Source organism: Felis catus, chromosome C2 (assembly GCF_018350175.1).
Source record: "Felis catus isolate Fca126 chromosome C2, F.catus_Fca126_mat1.0, whole genome shotgun sequence".
Taxonomy (NCBI): domain Eukaryota; kingdom Metazoa; phylum Chordata; class Mammalia; order Carnivora; family Felidae; genus Felis; species Felis catus.
Genome location: NC_058376.1, coordinates 71934811 through 71953459, shown reverse-complemented (window position 1 = coordinate 71953459; position 18649 = coordinate 71934811). Strand labels below are relative to the sequence as shown.

At 40.0% G+C, this 18649-nt stretch overlaps 1 protein-coding gene across 1 annotated transcript in view; it reads left to right on the top strand.

Annotated features, from left to right (window-relative positions):
• Positions 1 to 417: 417 nt before the first annotated feature.
• UBXN7 (UBX domain protein 7) overlaps positions 418 to 18649 on the top strand; it is a 57572-nt gene continuing 39340 nt past the window's right edge. Inside the window, exon 1 of the mRNA XM_003991742.6 lies at positions 418 to 565. Within this exon, the coding sequence (XP_003991791.3) occupies positions 493 to 565 (73 nt within the window). The 5' untranslated portion in view covers positions 418 to 492. The remainder of the gene's footprint in view (positions 566 to 18649) is intronic.

The window sequence follows — 18649 nt, the reverse complement described above, 5'->3', positions numbered from 1 at the left end:
GGTGCGAAAGTCGCTTCAATGCGATGAGGTAGGATTTGTATTTTGACAGGAGCTGCAGGAAACCTAGCAGAGGGCTGTAGAGCTGCAAAAAAAAAGAAGGAAAAACTGTCAACGGCAGTTGGGTCTGTCAATAAACCTTGTGAAACTGAAACGCGAAGAGCCTACTACCTGCCGAGCCCTCAGCTTATTTCGGAAACCAGGAACAGATATCGCATCTGTGACACCGGCCTTAGAGCTTGGAGAGGAAGGCACCAGAGGTTGCAAGGAAGGATGCAGCCAGCAGGCAGCAACCGGGCAGCCAACCCGGAGAGCAGAGAGCGCTCCCGGACGGGCTTGGAAGTGCGCCTGCGCTGACCGCCGCGGAGGGGGCGGGGCGGGAGGGGCGGAGTTTGGGGGCGGTCAATGAGCCTGCGCAAACCGCGCGGCGAGGTGGGGGAGGGAGGTCCGTGTGTGTCTGTGTTGTTGTTCGGCGGCAGCGGCGGCGGCGGTAAGATGGCTGCCCACGGGGGCTCCGCGGCGTCCTCGGCGCTGAAGGGGTTAATTCAGCAGTTCACCGCCATCACCGGTAAGAGACGCGGTTACCGGAAGGTGGAGAGTGGGGTCTGGAGCGGACCGCCGTTCCGCCCTGGGCTTCCCCTTACCTTCATGCATTTCTCCCTCGGGCTTTACCCATAGCTCCCGTCCTCCCTTCTGAGGAAGAGGCGACGACGGCGTCGGGTCTCCGGGTTCAGGCGGGAGACAGCCCCCCCGCGTACCCCATGCCTTGTTCTCGGTCTCTTCGCAGTGTGGAGGGAGACACCCCCACCCCCCTACCACCCCCCCTTGTCAGCTAAGACCCGGGGAATGGGCCGATCCCATCCGCCCCCGCCGGTCCGGGGACCTGGGGGCGGGAGAGGTGGGGGGCCGCACCCGGGCCACCGCCCTCCTCCTTCTTCATCATCTCTTCTCTGTGCAGCCCTGGGGTGCAGTGCATCTTCTCACCTCCTTTTTCCATTCTTCCTTAGTCAGGTCATTCTCCCTTAGTCCCTGGCCTGCCCTTCCCCTTTCTGGGCCCCTCAGAGCCATCGCCGTGGCCCTGGCGTGCTCGGGCCCTCCCGCCTTAACGGCGAGGATGGTGGCTTCGACAGCGCCTTTACCGATCCTGGGGGATAGGCCGCTGTAAAGAGGGGTGCTGAGGAGTACCTTCAAGACAGAGGTTTAAAGAAAAAGAATGAGGGGGAGCCCCCCCCCCCCCTCCAACCTTAAGAGGGAAGGCCTGGAGGAATCCTGGGTGGCGTTTCCCACCTCCCCATAATAAAATCATAAAGACTGGGACGATGGCGCCGGATCCTCCTGCTGATAAAATAGGGATGGCGGCAGAAACTTCTTGGAGAGAAAGTCAGTTTCTGGGTGTCAGTATTCCCCAAGCCCCCAGTTATTCTTTTTCTTTGGACCCCTGCGAAGGGCACACACAGATCCTCTTACCGCCTGGAGGAAAGGCCCTAAGCCATTCTATGAATTCTCTATGCCTTGTTTCCCTCTGATGGTGCTGAACTTTTTTTGCATGAGTTATTAGAGGGCGGAGCAAATGATGAAGTTCTCTGTGGAGTGATTTGAGAGAAGAGTACTCCATGTGCCTGAGTGTAATTTTGCCGTTCTAGTTTGTCATTTTGGAAGGAGGTTAGAATGTTAGTTCCCTCCCTGAGCAGATCTATACTTTATCTGGTTATTTGTTAGGTGCAGACAATGTTTCTACTGTTAATGCACCTAGAGTTTGACGTATGAGATCTGGTTAAGTAAAATTTTACATTGTTCTAACCAGACGGATTGTATGCAAGTTGCCGTTTTACAGTTTAAAGCTAGTTTTATCTTTTGCTCTGCAATGACAACTAGATGTTTCATACATTATCTAGCTGGTGGGCATGAAACGTTTACATCAAAATCGGTAAAGTAAGATTTGTAATAAAATTGGGATGAGGAATGGAATGATCATCTTTTCTTAATGTTTTAAAACTTTTGTGATTGGACTGTTAAAGATGTAATACACTTCCCAATGTCTAAGCAGATCACAGTTATTGGGAAAATGAGAAAATTATTGTGTATATAAGTTAATGTTGCAGCATTATGTTTTCATAGAAAAATCTTCGTAGTGAGTCAGATATGGAAGTAATTATTATTAATCTTTAGATTTTTATGGAGTTGATTTAAGATGCCACCTATTTAATTTCAGTTTTTTATGCTAATTACCATCACTTCAGGAACTCAGACTGTTTTTATAGTAACAACCACCCCTTCAGGAACTCAGAACCTCATGTTATTACTTCTAATGGAACTTTTTGGGACAAAACCCAAAGTGTGATGAGATAAAATGGCTCACTTATTTGCTTTAAATCTGTTTCTGTTTGCTAGCCCACATGGCTTATTTCTTGGTCACAGGCCTTTCTATTCCTGAATTATGTTGGAGATCCTTAGTAAACAGTGTATCTGGAAGTCTGCAGAAGGGAAAATATCTTAGATTGTCCTTGATGTATTATGAATCTCTATTAATAATTTTGGGTTTTTTTTTTTTTTTACAAGAGAGTAATTAACTGTTAGAAACACATGATTGACCCCTTTAGTCTTTTTCACATTTCTATTTTACTTTACTTTACTTTATTTTATTTTATTTTATTTTATTTTATTTTATTTTAGTGAGCTCTGCCCTTAATGTGGGGCTCAAACTCATGACCCTCAGATCAAGCTCTATTGACTGAGCCAACCAGGCGCCGCCTTTTCGATATATTTTAAAAAGATAGTTTGGGGTTCTGTTCACATATATTTTAAATTGTAGTATTTATGACAAAAGGGTATTTGATATTTTTTCATTGCTGAATGAATTAATCTGACCTTAAGAGCTTATGCTCTGATTTCAGAAAGATTTTACTTATCTGGACGCTCAACATTCTGGTTAAAGCAATATATTTTCAAAAATGTGAGCCTTACCTTTCCTGTGGCATTTAGAAATAGAAAACTGAAAGAATTTTAAGTCTTATTTCTTACTAAGAAGAACAAATGTATATGATATATGGGTATGAAATAATGGGTCTGAATTTTTTTTTCTCTGAGTTTAGTTGACACACGTTATATTAGCGTCGGGTGTAATGACTCTGGTTTTTATTTTATTTTATTTTATTTTATTTTATTTTATTTTATTTTATTTTTTAAATATATGAAATTTATTGTCAAATTGGTTTCCATACAACACCCAGTGCTCATCCCAAAAGAAGCCCTCTTCAATACCCATCACCCACCCTCCCCTCCCTCCCACCCCCCATCAGCCCTCAGTTTGTTCTGTTTTTAGTATTTTGTTTTATTTTTAAAATTTGTATTTATTTTTAAATAGGCTCCATACCCAACTTGGGGCTTGAACTCGTGACCCTGAGATTAAGGGTCACATGCTTTACCAACTGAGCCTGCCAGGCACCCTGACTCTGATTTTTAAAACAAAAAATTATTTAAAAAAATCATACACACAGGGTGCCTGGGTGGCTTAGTTGGTTAAGTGTCCGACTTCAGCTCAGGTCGAGCCCCACGTTGGGCTCTGTGCTGACAGCATGGAGTCTGGAACCTGCTTCAGATTCTGCATCTTCCTCTCTCTCTCTCTCTCTCTCTCTCTGCCCCTCCCCCACTCATGCTCTGTCTCTCTCTCTCAAAAATAAACACTAAAAAAAATTCAAAATCACACACACACAAAAAATCACAACATGAAATGATTTTGAAAGAAGTTTAAGCTAATCTCTCACAGCAGCATTATTTATTTACATATTATCTTCCAAATCTTGTTTGCATACTTTTATTTTTACTTTTTCTTATTTTTATATTGTAGATCATAGTATACATAATTTAGAATTGTAAGATTTTCAATTAATATTACATCATAAACATTTTTTCTGTGATCAAACTCTGATAACCAAGTAGCCAAGGGAAGTGATAGTCTTTGAAAATAATCAGCATTGAGAAACTATATACCTTTACCATTGATGATGTTGGAATCATTTGAAGCTGCATAGAAAACCAGTCCTGTTACTTTATAGTCTACTACATTTTGCAGTATTATTCAGTTTGATCTCTCTTGGTATTCATCATACTTGGGTTTGAATGACTGCTGACTGCTTTCAAAAGTCACATTAGTCCTCAAAACATGAAGAAGGAATGTGCTGCTAGATCTGAAGGTAAATCTAAAAGAACAATAAAAAAATTATTTAAGTAATTTCTATACCCAACATGGCCCCCGCCCTCCAAAAGAACAACTTTTAAAAATGTTTTGAACCGGGGCGCCTGGCTGGCTTAGTCATAAGTGTGTGTGACTCTTGATCGCAGGATCATGAGTTTGAGCCCCATGTTGGGTATAGAAATTACTTAAATGAATAAATTAAAACTTTTTTTAAAAAGGACTAAAATTTAAATAAATAAATAAATAAATAAATAAATAAATAAATAAATATTAAAAAAAATGTTTTGAACCATGGCAGTATCCCATTAACACCAGCTTAGGCTAACATTCAGGCACACATAGACAAAATGCACAGATGTAATCAGAATAATTTCATTAGATGAAAGATACATAGATGCTATAGAATTGGTGAAGAAATAAACAGGCAATAGAAGGTAAGGACAAACTGTGAGGGAGTAGAAAGTGGAGGCTGAGAGAGTACAAAAGGTTGTTAGGATAGAATTCTGTAAAGTTTTGTGCATAGTAGGCATTCACATACTTTAAATTAAATTTATATACTTTTTTATTTTAGAGAGAGAGAGAGCGTGCAAGTGGGGGAGAAGAGCAGAGAGAGAGAGAGAGAGAGAGAGAATCTTAAGCAGGCTCCATGCTCAGCACAGAGACTGACGGGGGCATGGGGTGGGGGGAGGTGTGGGGGGCTCTGTCTCACAACTCTGAGATCATGGCCTGAGCTGAAATCAAGAGTTGGATGCTCAACCGGCTGAGCCACCCTTGTGCTCCATTTAATGAAACTATAGAATCTCAGTTATAGAAGAGACCTTAGTTTAATCTCTCTCTAAAATTGTTGAATGAACGCATATTAGTTACAGAAAGTAGAAAACTGATGTGTGTAGTATTTGGCTTTGTGGTTAATTTCTTTTACATACTCTTTTCTACAATTTATTTCTCTTTGGTTAACATTAAAATGTGTTTCTCTGTCAGGAATGGTGGTTGTAAGTGTTCTAGATATCAAGAGACAACTCTTGGAATTTTAAAAACTATTTCAGAAGGTGATTATGTTTGAGCAGAAGTTAGAGAGGCAATACATTTTGAGTTGTGGGGGCACCTGGGTGGCTCAGTTGGTTAAGTGTCTGACTTTGGCTCAGGTTATGATCTTGTGGTTTGTGAGTTCAAGTCCCATGTAAGGCTCTGTGCTGACAGCTCAGAGCCTGGAGCCTGCTTTGGATTATGCGTCTCCCTCTCTCTCTTTGCCTCCCCCACTCACATTTTCTCTCTCTCTCTCAAAAATGAATAAACATTAAAAAAAAAAAAAAAAGAAGTAGTAGTGTCTTTGGGCACCTGGGTGGCTCAGTCGGTTGAGCGTCAGACTTCGGCTCAGGTCATGGTCTCACAGTTCGGGAGTTTGAGCCCCGTGTCAGGCTCCATGCTGACAGCTCAGTGCCTGGAGCTTGCTTTGGATTCTGTGTCCCTCTCCCCCTGCCCCTCCACTGCTCACACTCTGTTTCTCTGTCTCTCAAACATAAATAAAACATTAGAAAAAAAAATTTTTTTTGAGTTGTGAATGGAATCTTACTAATAAACTTAATATGATAGACTGCTGTGTGCCAGGCATGGTTCAGATCTGGGGGATACTACTGTGAGCAAGACAAGGTGTCTATGCTCAAAAAGCATAAAAGTTAATGAGAATACAGACACAAATAGGTGTTACAATACAGTTGGAGAATGGTAGGGAGCTATTATGGGAGCACAAAACATGGAGGTAAAGAAAGGCTTCCTAGAAGAAATAAGTTTTTAGCTAAACCTAGAGGAGAGATGTTTCTGGCAGGAGGAACATGTACAAAGGCCTGAAGGAGGAAGGGCAGAGAGAGAGGGGGACAGATATATACATATACAGAGACAAGAAAGGAGAGACAATAGGTTTAGGGAATTGATAATTCCAAATGAATAGGGCATAGCTAGTGGGAGATGCAGTAAATTGAGCTGAAGAGGTAAGAGGGCAGGTGCCAGATTAGGAAAGGCCTGTAACCCATGTTAAGAAATCTGACTGTATCCCAAGTGTAGGGGGAGTCAATGAAAAATTTAATTGGAGGAGTGACATAACCAGATTTTGTTTTTTTTTTTAGAAAGAGCTACTTGCCTATAGTGGAGAAGGGGTAGGCATAGAGATGAGTAGAAGACTGTTGCATTAATCCAAGGAAGATGCTGGTGTCTTGAAATAAGGTTGTGGCAGAGAAGTGGAAGATAAGGGAAGAAAGATGGGAAAAAGTCACAGGAGTCAGAATGAAGCTTAGGATTCTGTTTCAGACATCTAGGTATATAAAGGTGCTATTTGTGAATGTTACAGGATAGTAGGAGAGGTTTGGGGAGAAGATGATTAGTTCGGTTTTAGATAGACTTCCAAGTAGAGCTGTTCAATAAGCAAATGAGTATTGGTCTGGAAAGAGAAGAGACATCTGAGGAGTCATAGTGATGGCGGTTGAAGCTATTAAAAGTAGATAGCTTCTTGCAGGGGAGAGTGTACTGTGAGGAAACCGTAGGCTCCAGGACCCAAAGTTGAAGGAACATTTACTCTGACGCACTGCAAAGGAAAAAGTACAGAGAAGACTCCAACGAAACCAAAGGTATAGGAGGAAAACCAGGAGAATGTGATGGTGCTTCCAACATTAGGAGTATGGAAGTAACTCGTATTATGTAGGCATTTGAGGAAACCAGAAATCATTTAACATTCATAGTTTTTGTTTTTGTTGTTTTTTGGGGGTGGGGGTCAGGGCTGGAAGATACATTAAAAACCATCTTGACGCATTTTTGATTTTATCAAATGAAAATAAAGTGACTTGGGGTTATATGTCTAGGTCAGTGCTCCTCAAACTTACTTGGTGAAAGGACCTTTTTAAAAAAATTTCCAATCTTTGTGTACCAGCACTTTTATAAAATACAATAAAAATTAATGACTTCGAAAATGAAATAAAAATAAAAACACATACAAAATATAAGCCCAAATTCTTTTCAAAATTAAGGTACAATTTGCATGCAGTACAATTTGCCCTTTTTAGTGTGTGGTTATAAGTTTTGATAAGTGTGTACATTTCTGTAACCACAGTGAAGATGCAAAACAATTCTGTCATCCTCAGAAAATTTCTCCTGCCCCTTTGTAGTCAACCCTTCCCCCCACCTGTAGCCTAATCTTTTTGTCTGTTGTTTTTCTTTTCTAGAATGTAATATAAATGGAATCACAGTATGTAGCCTTTTGAGTCTGGCTTCTTTTCACTTAGCATTTGAAATTCATTCATATCATTGTGGTATGCGTAGTTCCTGCCCCTTTTTTTTTGGTGAATAGTATACCATTGAATGAATGTACTACAATTTGTTTATCCATTCATTAAGTAAATGGGTAATTGTGTTGTTTCCAGTTTGGGAGATTATAAATAAAGCTGCTAAAAACATTAGTGTACAATGTGTGAATGTAAGTTTTTGTTTCTCTTGGATAAATACCTAGAGTGGGATTATTGGATTATGTGATAGGTGTATAACTTTAAGAAATTGCCAGTTTTCCAAGGTCATGATTACAATTCTGCATTCCCATCAGTAATATATGAGAGTTCAGTTACCCATTTGGTAGTTTTAATTTTTTGTAGTCATTTTAATAGGTGTATAATAGTATAGTATTGTGGTTTTAATTTGAATTTCCCTAGTGACTAATGATACTGGGCATTTTTTCATATGATAATTTGCCATCCATAAATTTTTCAAGCCTGAACTTTTAATTCCACAGACATAAAATTACTCTATCAAATTGTCATAAAAATTTCTAAATGCTTGCACTGGAATTTCTGTTTTAATCTTGTCACGGACTAGAGATAGCTGGTGTGAAGCCCACACTTTGAGTAGCACTGGTCTTAGATAATGGCAGAACAAGGACTAGAATTCTGGTGTCTTTACTCCTAGGCCCATGCATTTTTCACCATATCACTACTACTACCTCACTCTAGTTTCCTTTTTGTTGATCCAACAAAAATTATCTTTGTTTATCTGTCCCCGAACCTAATCATTTCATTCGTCTTATACTTAGTAAATTTAGTTTTCTGGGTATAAAGGTTTTTGTAATGCTTTCTATTCCTGAATGCTTAAAAACTTCAGGATGGGATACTGATGAGACACCGTATTTCTTGCAACTATCACCGACTCCTGTTTCCTAGGTGGACAGTCTAGCTTATTTTGTTATTATTTCTGGGGGACTGTAGGACCAAAAAGGAGTCTCTTTGTGTCTCTGTCATTTCTCTTCTCTATCCTTCTGGGGTAAGAAGGGCTCTATAGAGGGATTCTTTCTTTTCTTTCTTTTTATCTGTCTCTGTCTCTGTGACTGCTATACTTTGGCTCCTTGATAGTAGTGGAGAGACTGTCATTTTTTTGGCACTGGAAAGTAATGTAGAAAAAAGGCATAAGGGACTACTATAGTGTGAAGAATCTCTTGACTCTTCCAGCTGTAGTGGAGATGTGGACTGCGTTAGGGCTATTTCCCATATCATAACAGTAATGGAGAGAGTGTGAACTAAGAGGCCACAGCAAAGAAATGGGGACTGGTAAATTGTGTACCATAGGATGGGTTAAACAATGTACTTTGGTGCCATTAGTAAGCTTAAAATAGATAGAAGGAAGAAAAGATAGGGGTATAATAAAAAAAGTGTATGTAGTGAGAAACAGTAGAGTGGGGCTCCTGCCATTGATGAATTTTTGTGTTCCCTCCGCCCCCCAACATTTCATATGTTGATATCCTAAACCCCCAGTGTGATGGTATCAGGAGGGCGGGGCCTTTGGAAAGTGATTAGGTCATGAGGATGGAGCTCTCATGAGGAGGACTAGTATCCTTAAAAAAGATACCCCAGGAGGGGTGCCTGGGTGGCTCAGTTGGTTAAGTGTCTGACTTCGGCTCAGGTCACGATCTCATGGTTCGTGGGTTTGAACCTCTGCATCGGGCTCTGTGCTGACAGCTCAGAGTCTGGAGCCTGCTTCAGAGTCTCTGTCTCCCTCTCTCTCTGTCCCTCCCTCGCTTATGATCTGTCTCTTTCTCTCAAAATAAATAAACATTTAAAAAAAGAGAGACCTCAGGAAGCCTTCTTGCCCCTACTGTGAGGACATAGTAGGGAGACAACAGTTTTTGTTTTTGTTTTTTTATATATGTTTTCTAAAAATTTATGTATTTTAAAGTTTATTTATTTTGAGAGAGAGAGAGAACAAGAGCAAGCGAGTGTGTGAGTCAGGGAGGGGCAAAGAGAGGGGGAGAGAGAGATCCCAAGCAGGCTCTGTGCCATCAGCACAGAGCCCGACACAGGGCTCAATTCCACAAACTGAGATCATGACCCAAGCTGAAATCAGGAGTCAGATGCTTAACCAACTAAGCCACTCGAGTGCCCCCAGTTTCTTTTATTTTTTAAAGTTATCTTTACACCCAGCATGGGGCTCAAACTCACAACCCTCAGATCAAGAGTTGCATGCTCTACCAACTCAGCTGGGTACCCCAAGGTAGCTGTCTTTGAACCAGGAAGCGGGCCTGTACCCCACACCAAATCTTCTGGGACCTTCATCTTGGACTTCCCAGCCTCCAGAACTGTGAGACATAAATGTTGTTTAAGCCACCCAGTCAATGGTATTTTTGTTACAGCAACCCAAACACACTAAGATGCAAGGTTAGATTAAGCTATCCTGTTGCTACCTATAATACTGAGACTTCAAAATAAGCCTATTTAAACAATTACACAGATAATTTAAATCTGCAAACTTGTGGGGTGCCTGGGTGGCTCAGTCAGTTAAATGTCTGACTCTTTGATTTTGGCTCAGGTCATGATCTCATGGTTTGTGAAGTTGAACCCTGTGTTGGGCTCTGCGCTGACAGCACAGAGCCTGCTTGGGATTCATATTCTCTCTCTCTCTCTCTCTCTCTCTCTCTCAATAAACTTAAAAAAAAAAAATCTGCAAACTTGCGTTATTAGTTCCCCTTCTCTTTAAAAAAGGTATGTTTTTATTCTGAATGTAATAAGCTTCACATTTTTTATAGCTGACCCATCAAAAATAGTTATTATCTCTGAATATATGGGTAAAACTTGCAACTTGATTAAACTTGTTGACTACTGTTTCTTTCCCCTATGTATCATTTAGTCCTCCATACTTTTCCTCTGCCTTCTCAGTTAACCTTCACTTCTTCATATTCTTCTGTTTAATTCAGTGGGAGTGTTACTGGCATTTTGGCTGGGACAATTTTTTATTGTATAGGATTGTTCCATCTGTTGCAGAAGATTTGGCATTTGTATTCGTTTCCAGTGGCTGCTATAACAAATTACCACAAACTGCATGGCTTAACACACATTTATTCTCTTACAGTTCTGGAGGTGTAAGTCTGAAATGAAGGTGTGAGCAGTCTTTGGGGAAGGGGAGGCATTTTTCAATATGCTATAACATCCTTGGCTTCTTTCCACTAAATGCCAGTAGTGCACCCCCAGCCTCCAGTCATGAAACACCAAAAATGGTCTCTCACATTACTAAATACTTCTACTACTTCCCAACATAAAGAACCACTGGAACCTTTAATTATGTCTCTGTTGTCCTCTGTTTCTAAAATGATACACTAAATGATACAAGTGATACACCAAGAATGATTATAGGAGCAAGATGACTCAGATAATTTGGCTTTATTTCAGAAAGTGAATGGTGTACTTTGTTTCTTTGGTCCCTCTCTAATACTACCTTCTTCAGTCTTGCCAGGATTTAGCATGTACTTCCTTTAAAAAATAAATATTCATGGGTAGAGGCCCCTCTTTTTTTTTTTTTTTGAAACACTCTTACAGGTCACTATCCTGACAAGCTCCAGTGATGCAGGTTGTCCTGTCAGATTGTCAGCAGAGATATGATAGGGCCATCTCTGGGATATGCTGCCTACAGCTTAGATTCTGGCATCAAATGGTTAAGTAAGGATTATAAATAGGATGGCAATTCTAGGCCTCAAGTGTTGATACCATCTGCCCCTAAAATATCACAGTTATATTTCCTTTATTAGGGCTTTATTTTTGTGTCTTAAAGTCACTCCCTTTAAGAATGACTTTAAAGAATTCCCTTTAGAAGCCCTTTTCATAAAGTTCAATAAACCTACAGACCTAGGAGATTTTGGAATACTTACCTATACTTTTATTAAGTTTTCTGTTGTTTCTATATCAGCTCCTGATGCTTCTCAGTCATACTGGAATGCTGCATAGTTATAAATTTCTTTTTTTTTTTTTAATGTTTTTATTTACTTTTGAGAGACAGAGCGTGGGGGCGGGGGAGGGGCAGAGAGAGAGGGAGACACAGACTCCGAAGCAGGCTGCAGACTCCAGGCTCCCAAGCTGTCAGCATAGAGCCCAATGTGAGGCTCGAACCCACGGGCCGTGAGATCATGACCTGAGCCAAAGTCAGGCGCTTAACCAACTGAGCCATCCAGGCGCCCCATGTTATAAATTTCTTTAAAGCAGATCTCTTTTGGTATTGTTTCATTCTTTATAACATTCACTTTTTCTAGAGTGATAGTTCTTATTTTACTCCTGCTTTAAAAAAAATGAGTGTTTAACATGAGTGAAGTACATGTTCATACATCAGATGAATGAAGGAAAGAAAACTGTGAGATTTCGTACTCTGCCTGCCTGTTTGCCAATAAAGAACTGTGCCAAGTTCTTTAATGTGAATTTTCTTTTTTTTTTTTAATGTTTTTATTTATTTTTTGAGAGAGAAAGAGAGCAGAAGCGGAGGAGGGGCAAAGAGAGAGGGGGACAGAGGATGTGAACCAGGCTTTGCACTGACAGGCTGACAGCAGCAAGCCCACCTGGGGCTCGAACTCATGAACCGTGAGATCGTGACCTGAGGTAAAATCACATACTCAACCGACTGAACCACCCAGGTGCCCTTCTGTGAATTTTCTTAATCTACACAAGTATTTCATGAAGTTGATAATATCTTCATTTTATAACTGAGGAAACTGAGAGCTAGAGAAATTAGTAACTAGATCAAAGTCATATAACTAGTGAATGAAAGAACTAGAAGTCAAATTCAGGTTTATCTGAGTAGTATCTAGGCTCTTAATATCTATATTATACTCCCTAGCCTGAGAACTAAAGGGAATATGAAAAATGTTATTCTCAGGGTGCCTGGGTGGCTCGGTTGGTTGGGTGGCCAACTCTTGATTTTGGCTCAGGTCACGATCTCGTGATTTGTGGGATCAAGCCCTTTATCGGGCTTCATGCTGGCAGCACAGAGCCTGCTTAGGATTCTCTCTCTCTCTGCCCTTCCCCTGTTTGGGTATGTGTATGTGCGTGTTTTCTCTCTCTCTCTCTCTCTCTCTCTCTCTCTCTCTCTCTCTCTCTCTCTCGATAAGCAAATAAACTTAAAAAAAAAAATGTTATTCTCTAGGACTGGCCAGAGGAAAAATTTTGGTAACTTTATTACAGCTGTTTGGTGTCTCTGTCTCCAGGTACCGAGTATCTTATTCCCATCCCTATGTGGCACTTCATGTAGACCTTTCTTAGCTCTCCTCCAAAAGGTACCTGGGATGCTAAAGCTACTTATATCTCTTTTTTCTTGACCCAGCTTCCTGAAGGTGTCTTAACCTTCATCTCTTAGTGAGTTTTAGGGAGAAGCAATATGATTGAATTAATTCACATTGTAAAATAATCGATACATCCTTAATTGTTCAGTAGGTGTTTATCATTTTAAAAAGCATGTTTGTAATCTCTTACTTAGGTGGTTGCATTTTAGGCAGCATAATAAAGTAAAAGAAAAATTTAGGCACCTATGAAAAGACTTTTAGGATAGGCAGACCATATTGTTGACAGGCTAGCTTACTTGAGGATTGGCTTTACAAGTTCCCAATTTTAACAGCATCTTTTATTTTACTTCAGAGCCCACAAATTCTCCAAAGGATTCCCATGTCATTGGTGTTGAAGTTGCGATAGCTGGAGGGTGGTGGAGAGGATGGCAACTATTTGTATGCAGTGGTCATTTTTAAGTTGAATTTCCTTATGAACACATTTCAGAGGGGGTGAAAGCAGCGAGCATCGGTTGGATTATGGTAGAGGGAGTTTCACTCCCCCACCAACAAGTTCTTTGTGCTTTTTATGGTGCTTTAGTTTGTTGTGAGCACCTAGAAAGACAAGAGCCAAAAATGATATGAACTCAGCCATTTCGTTCTCTGAAAAGGAAAAGATTAGTAGATAATGTAACAGTTCATGCATCTCTTTGCTAGAATAAGCAGCCAGAGGAGTCTACTTGTAGGAACCTTTTAACTTTTAGAAGTTGCTGCGTAGGTAAGTAAATTAAAATGGAGTACAATAGACACTGAACTTATAGGCTAGCATATAAGAAGTATAACTAATACAACACACTGTAACTGGACATAATGGAAAAATATAAGGAAGGCACTAAAACAAAGCCTTAGGTTTTATGAGAAATATGGAAGCACATGAGTCTTGAAATTGTTCATCAGATTTGTGCTGGGTTTGCCCTGAGATTAGCTAATGTAAGGTTGGCTATTGGGATATTTGAACTCCTCCTTCCCCTCAAAAAGTTGCATTTGTTTGTGTTTTGAAATTTCATTTTTTAAAAGTGTTCTTATTAATTGGTGAGAAGGTAAATTTGTACATACTAGAACTGGAGAATTTTTAGTTCAGCTTGATTGGGAACTTAGGGAGAGATAACTGGTATGAGAAAGTGAGAACTGGGCAAGTTCAGTGAGTTTTTAAAGTTTGCAAGGTAGGAAAGCTAGCAGAGACAAGGATAGAGATTGAGACTGAATGGAAAAGTGTCTATTTGTATCTACTTCAGGGTGAGGAGGGGTGGGAGGGTCCAAAACTTATCAGAAAGGTCATTATTTGGTGTGTTTCTAAGAAAAATGAAGGGACTCATTTGATGATATCACTATCCATATTATGCAAAGAAAATTACCACCAAGGGCTCTGCTAGATAGGATATACCACCTGTGTGGCTGGAGGGAATAGTATAGGGTGAGAGAGAGTGGAGGGGTATCATTTGAAAGCAGTAATAAATAAGTGCCAAATCTTTTTTTTTTTTTTTTTTTTTTTTTTAGTTTATTTATTTTGAGAGAGCATGAGCAGGGGAGAGGCAGAGAGAGAGGGAGACAGAGAATCCCAAGCAGGCTCCACATTGTCAGTGCAGAGCCTGATGCAGGGCTGAAAATCATGAACCATGAGATCATGACCTGAGCCAAAACCAGGAGTCGGACACTTAACCGACTGAGCCACCCAGGCATCCCAACGAGGACCAGATCTTAATGGCAGCTTGAGAGAGATGAAAACTTCCAGTCAGCAGTGCAGAACTGTTGATACAGAGGAAGACAATCAAATTTACATTATTTTGCAGTGTAGAAGGTGTATCAGAGGGAGCATGACAAAGAGCAGAGAGATGTACTAGTTCATGTAAGAGGTGAAGGCTTGAACTAAGATTATAGCAATGGACATAGAGTGAACAGGATGGTTAGGAGTGGTATCAATTATATGGAACCTGTAGGGGTTTTCGGTTGACTGATGGGATGTTTGCAGCTGAAGGAGAGAGAAGGGTTGGAAGTTTCTTAAGTTTGAATAATATATGAAGCCTTTTTAAAGGAAAAAGCCTCCCTGCCTCTGTGTAACTAAAATGACCATATACATATACCCAGATATGTGGCAAACCCCAAATGAAAGGCTATCCTCTATTTGTCTAATTTCAAGAGAGATTTGTTGCTGACATAAATATGTAAATTTTTGGGATCTAAGTGAAATGATCAGATGTTTTTTGTAATTTTTTTTTACTGATTTAACATTAAATCCTAATATTATGTATTCATGTTTTTTTCACTTGTATTTCATGAAATTTTTTTTTCATGTCTTACTATTACTTTTTTTTTTTTTTTTAAGTAAACTCAACCCCCATCCTGGGGCTTGAACTCATGACCCTGAGTTCAAGAGTCACATGCTCTACCTATTGAGCCACCCATGAACCCTTCATGAAATAATTTTTCACTGGCATCCTAGGTATGTGTCTTTGTCAGCTATCTGACAAAGTTATATCTGCTGTATCATCTGGCAGATTTTTGGAACGTGTGATTTTCACCTTACATTGTTTGAGTTTGAGCACTTTTAAAATTTGTATGTAATTCTCTCACCGGAAATTTAATCTTAACACATATCTTAAGTACCCATTTGCTCTTTGTGATTTGCACAGTGTAACCATATTGCTTTATAAATGAAAGTTAAAGCATAAACATATGCACACAGTATAAAATTCAGAGGATATGGAAGCATTGTTTTGGCTGAAGCCTGACCTTTCTCTGGTGTATTAACTGGTGAGCTGAAGTACTGTGAGATAGTTCTAAGTCAGTTTATTAGACATTGATCTTATGGAAGCAAACACAATGCTAAGTGCTGGGGATACCAAGAGAGAAGCCAGTCCCTGTGTGGAAGAAGCTTCTACTCTTTCTGAGGAGCCAGAAAGTAAACCAGTAAAGGAATACTCTGAGGCTTAGTAGTATATTCATGTACATACATAATAGAAGAGTGTCATAGAGATGGGAGTGGGGAGGTAGTGTAAAGAATGCTTAGCACACAAATTGGCAAAGTAGCATTTAGGGTAATTCTTGAACATGGATGAACTAGATGAAGGTGAGATGAGGAAGATAAGGACATTCCAAGCATGTAATTCAGTATGACTGTACTGAATTGTGTAGGATAGGAAAGAGGAGAGGCAAAACCAGAGAGATGAGCTGAGGTTTGATCAGAATGGACTTTCCAGATCATGAGGGCTTTGGAATTTATACTGTATACTGTGGTGTCAGAGAGCCATTAAAGAGTTTTAAATGGGTGTGTGTGTGAGAGAAAGAGGGGAGGTGGGGGATGAGGGAGGGGGAGAGGAAGAATAAGAATCAGACTTGTATTTTGGAGCATAACCTCAGCAGCAAGGTAGAAGATAAGATGATGATCAATTAGGAGTCTATTGTAGTAATCCAGGTAACAAATGTTATGGGCTTGATTTAAAGCCTTAGAAAGAAGAGTGGAGAAGAGAAAACAAATGAAAGATACTAAGTAGAGTCAGTACTTCTATTGCCGGGCAGTAGGGGTAAACTAGAGAGATAACATGAATAACCCTCTTGCTAGGAAAAATCCTAAATGAGTATTTAAAATTTTTTTTCAAAATACGTCATTGGGTTGGTGAGAAAATGAGGAATACTCTGAGGCTACAAATGAAATGAAATTGGGAATGCAGATGTTAGCTAGATTTAAAGCAAGCCTTCACCCTAGTGGAATCTGCCCAAATTGAATGGCTTTAAACTTCTCTTGATAGCCTCATAGGCCACAGGAAATGGGAAACAAAGCCTGTGACCTTCCTAAGGAAAGGAGTCTGAAAGGAGACCCTTCCCCTTAATGAAGCTGAGACTTTGTTTCAACCTTGGCAGTTGGAGAGTGGCAGGAGATATTGTCACTGAGAATTTATAATAAGGGTCTTTTATAGGGTCACATTTTCCATGTGGTCTTACCCAACTTAAGAATATGTTTAGGGGCACCCGGGTGGCTCAGTCAAACATCTGATTTCAGCTCAGGTCATGATCTCACCATTTGTGGGTTCAAGCCCCATGTCAGGCTCTGTGCTGACAGCTCAGAACCTGAAGCCTGCTTCTGTTTCTGTATCTCCCTCTCTCTCTGGCCCTCCCCGCTCATGCTGTCTCGCTCTCAAAAATAATAAACATTAACAAAAAATAAAAAGAATGTAGTTAAAGGGGCAATACACCCCAATGTTTATAGCAGCACTATCAACAATAGCCAAAGTATGGAAAGAGCCCAGATGTCCATCAACTGATGAATGGATAAAGAAGATGTGATACACACACACACACACACACACACACACACACACACACACACACACCATGGAATATTACTCAGCAATGAAAAAGAATGAAATCTTGCCATTTGTAGCAACGTGGATGAAACTGGAGAGTATTACACTAAGTGAAATAAGTCAGTCGGAGAAAGTTACATGATTTCACTCACATGTGGAATTTGAGAAACTTAACAGATGACTATAGAGGAAGGGAAGGAAAAATAAGATACAGAGAGGGAAGCAAACCTTAAGAGGCTCTTAAATATAGAGAACAAACTGAGGGTTGATGGGGGTGGGGAAAATGGGTGATGGGCATTGAGCGCACTTGTTGGGATGAGCATTGGGTGTGTATGTAAGTGATGAATCATGGGACTCTACTTCTGAAGCCAAGACTACACTGTATGTTAACTAACTTGACAATAAAAAAACAAAACAAAACAAAAAAACTCAGTATCAAATCACATCCTCTTAGGAGGAATTTATCTTCAACTACTACTTTAAAAATCCAAGGCACAAGAGATCACAGGGAAAAAAACCACAGAATGCACAAAAACCATGGCACAAGACAAGAACCACCAGAAACAAACAAGAACCAGCCGAAATGAGATGATGACCTCTGTAGACTGCAGAAAGTTTGTTTTTTCTTAGTAATTCCAATAAGTTTGATCAATATGTTTGAAGAAATAAAAAGATTGAAATGTGAATATGAAGGGTCTCTGAAACATGGTAAGGCATATTAGGAAAAAAACAAAAACAGAACTCTAATCATAAAAAAGTAACTGAAATTAAAAAAAAAAAAAAAACAACAACCAGACTCGCACACCATAGAGTGAAGAGTTCTAACATGTATCTTATTGGAGTTTCAGAAAGAAATAAGTGTGACTGAAGGAGTATGGTAATTGTTAAATAGAAATAGCTGAGAATTTTTCAGAATTGATCAAAGATAACATTCCTTACATGGTAGAAGTGCAGTGAATCCCAAGGAGAAAAACAAAATCAGCCATGACAGACCAGAATGAAACTGCAGAAAACCAAAGACAGAAAAAAATCTTAAAAGCAACTAGAGAGGAACAACAGATTGCCATAAAAATGATTTTCTCTGGTCTAGCAACTGATTTCCCAGCAGCAACAACAGAAGCCGGAGGACATTGGAATGCTGTCTTTACTGAGAGAAAATAGCTATCAGCCTGAAAATAGAATATCCAAATAGAACTGTCTTTTAGGAATGACAGCATAATAAAGATGTTTTCAGACCCAACACACACATACACACCCCCCAGAAGGAAATTATAAGGGACATGATTCTGGTAGAAGGAAAGTCATCCCAGATGGAAAACGTGAGATGCCTTTTCTTTTTTTTAATGTTTATTTAATTTGAGAGAGAGAGAGAACAGAGGAGGTGCAGAGACAGAGAGGGAGAATCCTAAGCAGGCAACATGCTGTCAGCCCACAGCACAATGCAGGGCTTGATCTCATGAACTGTGAGATAAGGACCTGAGCCGAAATCAAGAGTCAGACGCTTAACCAACTGAGAAACCTAGTTACCCCCTGAGATGCTTTTTAATGGTC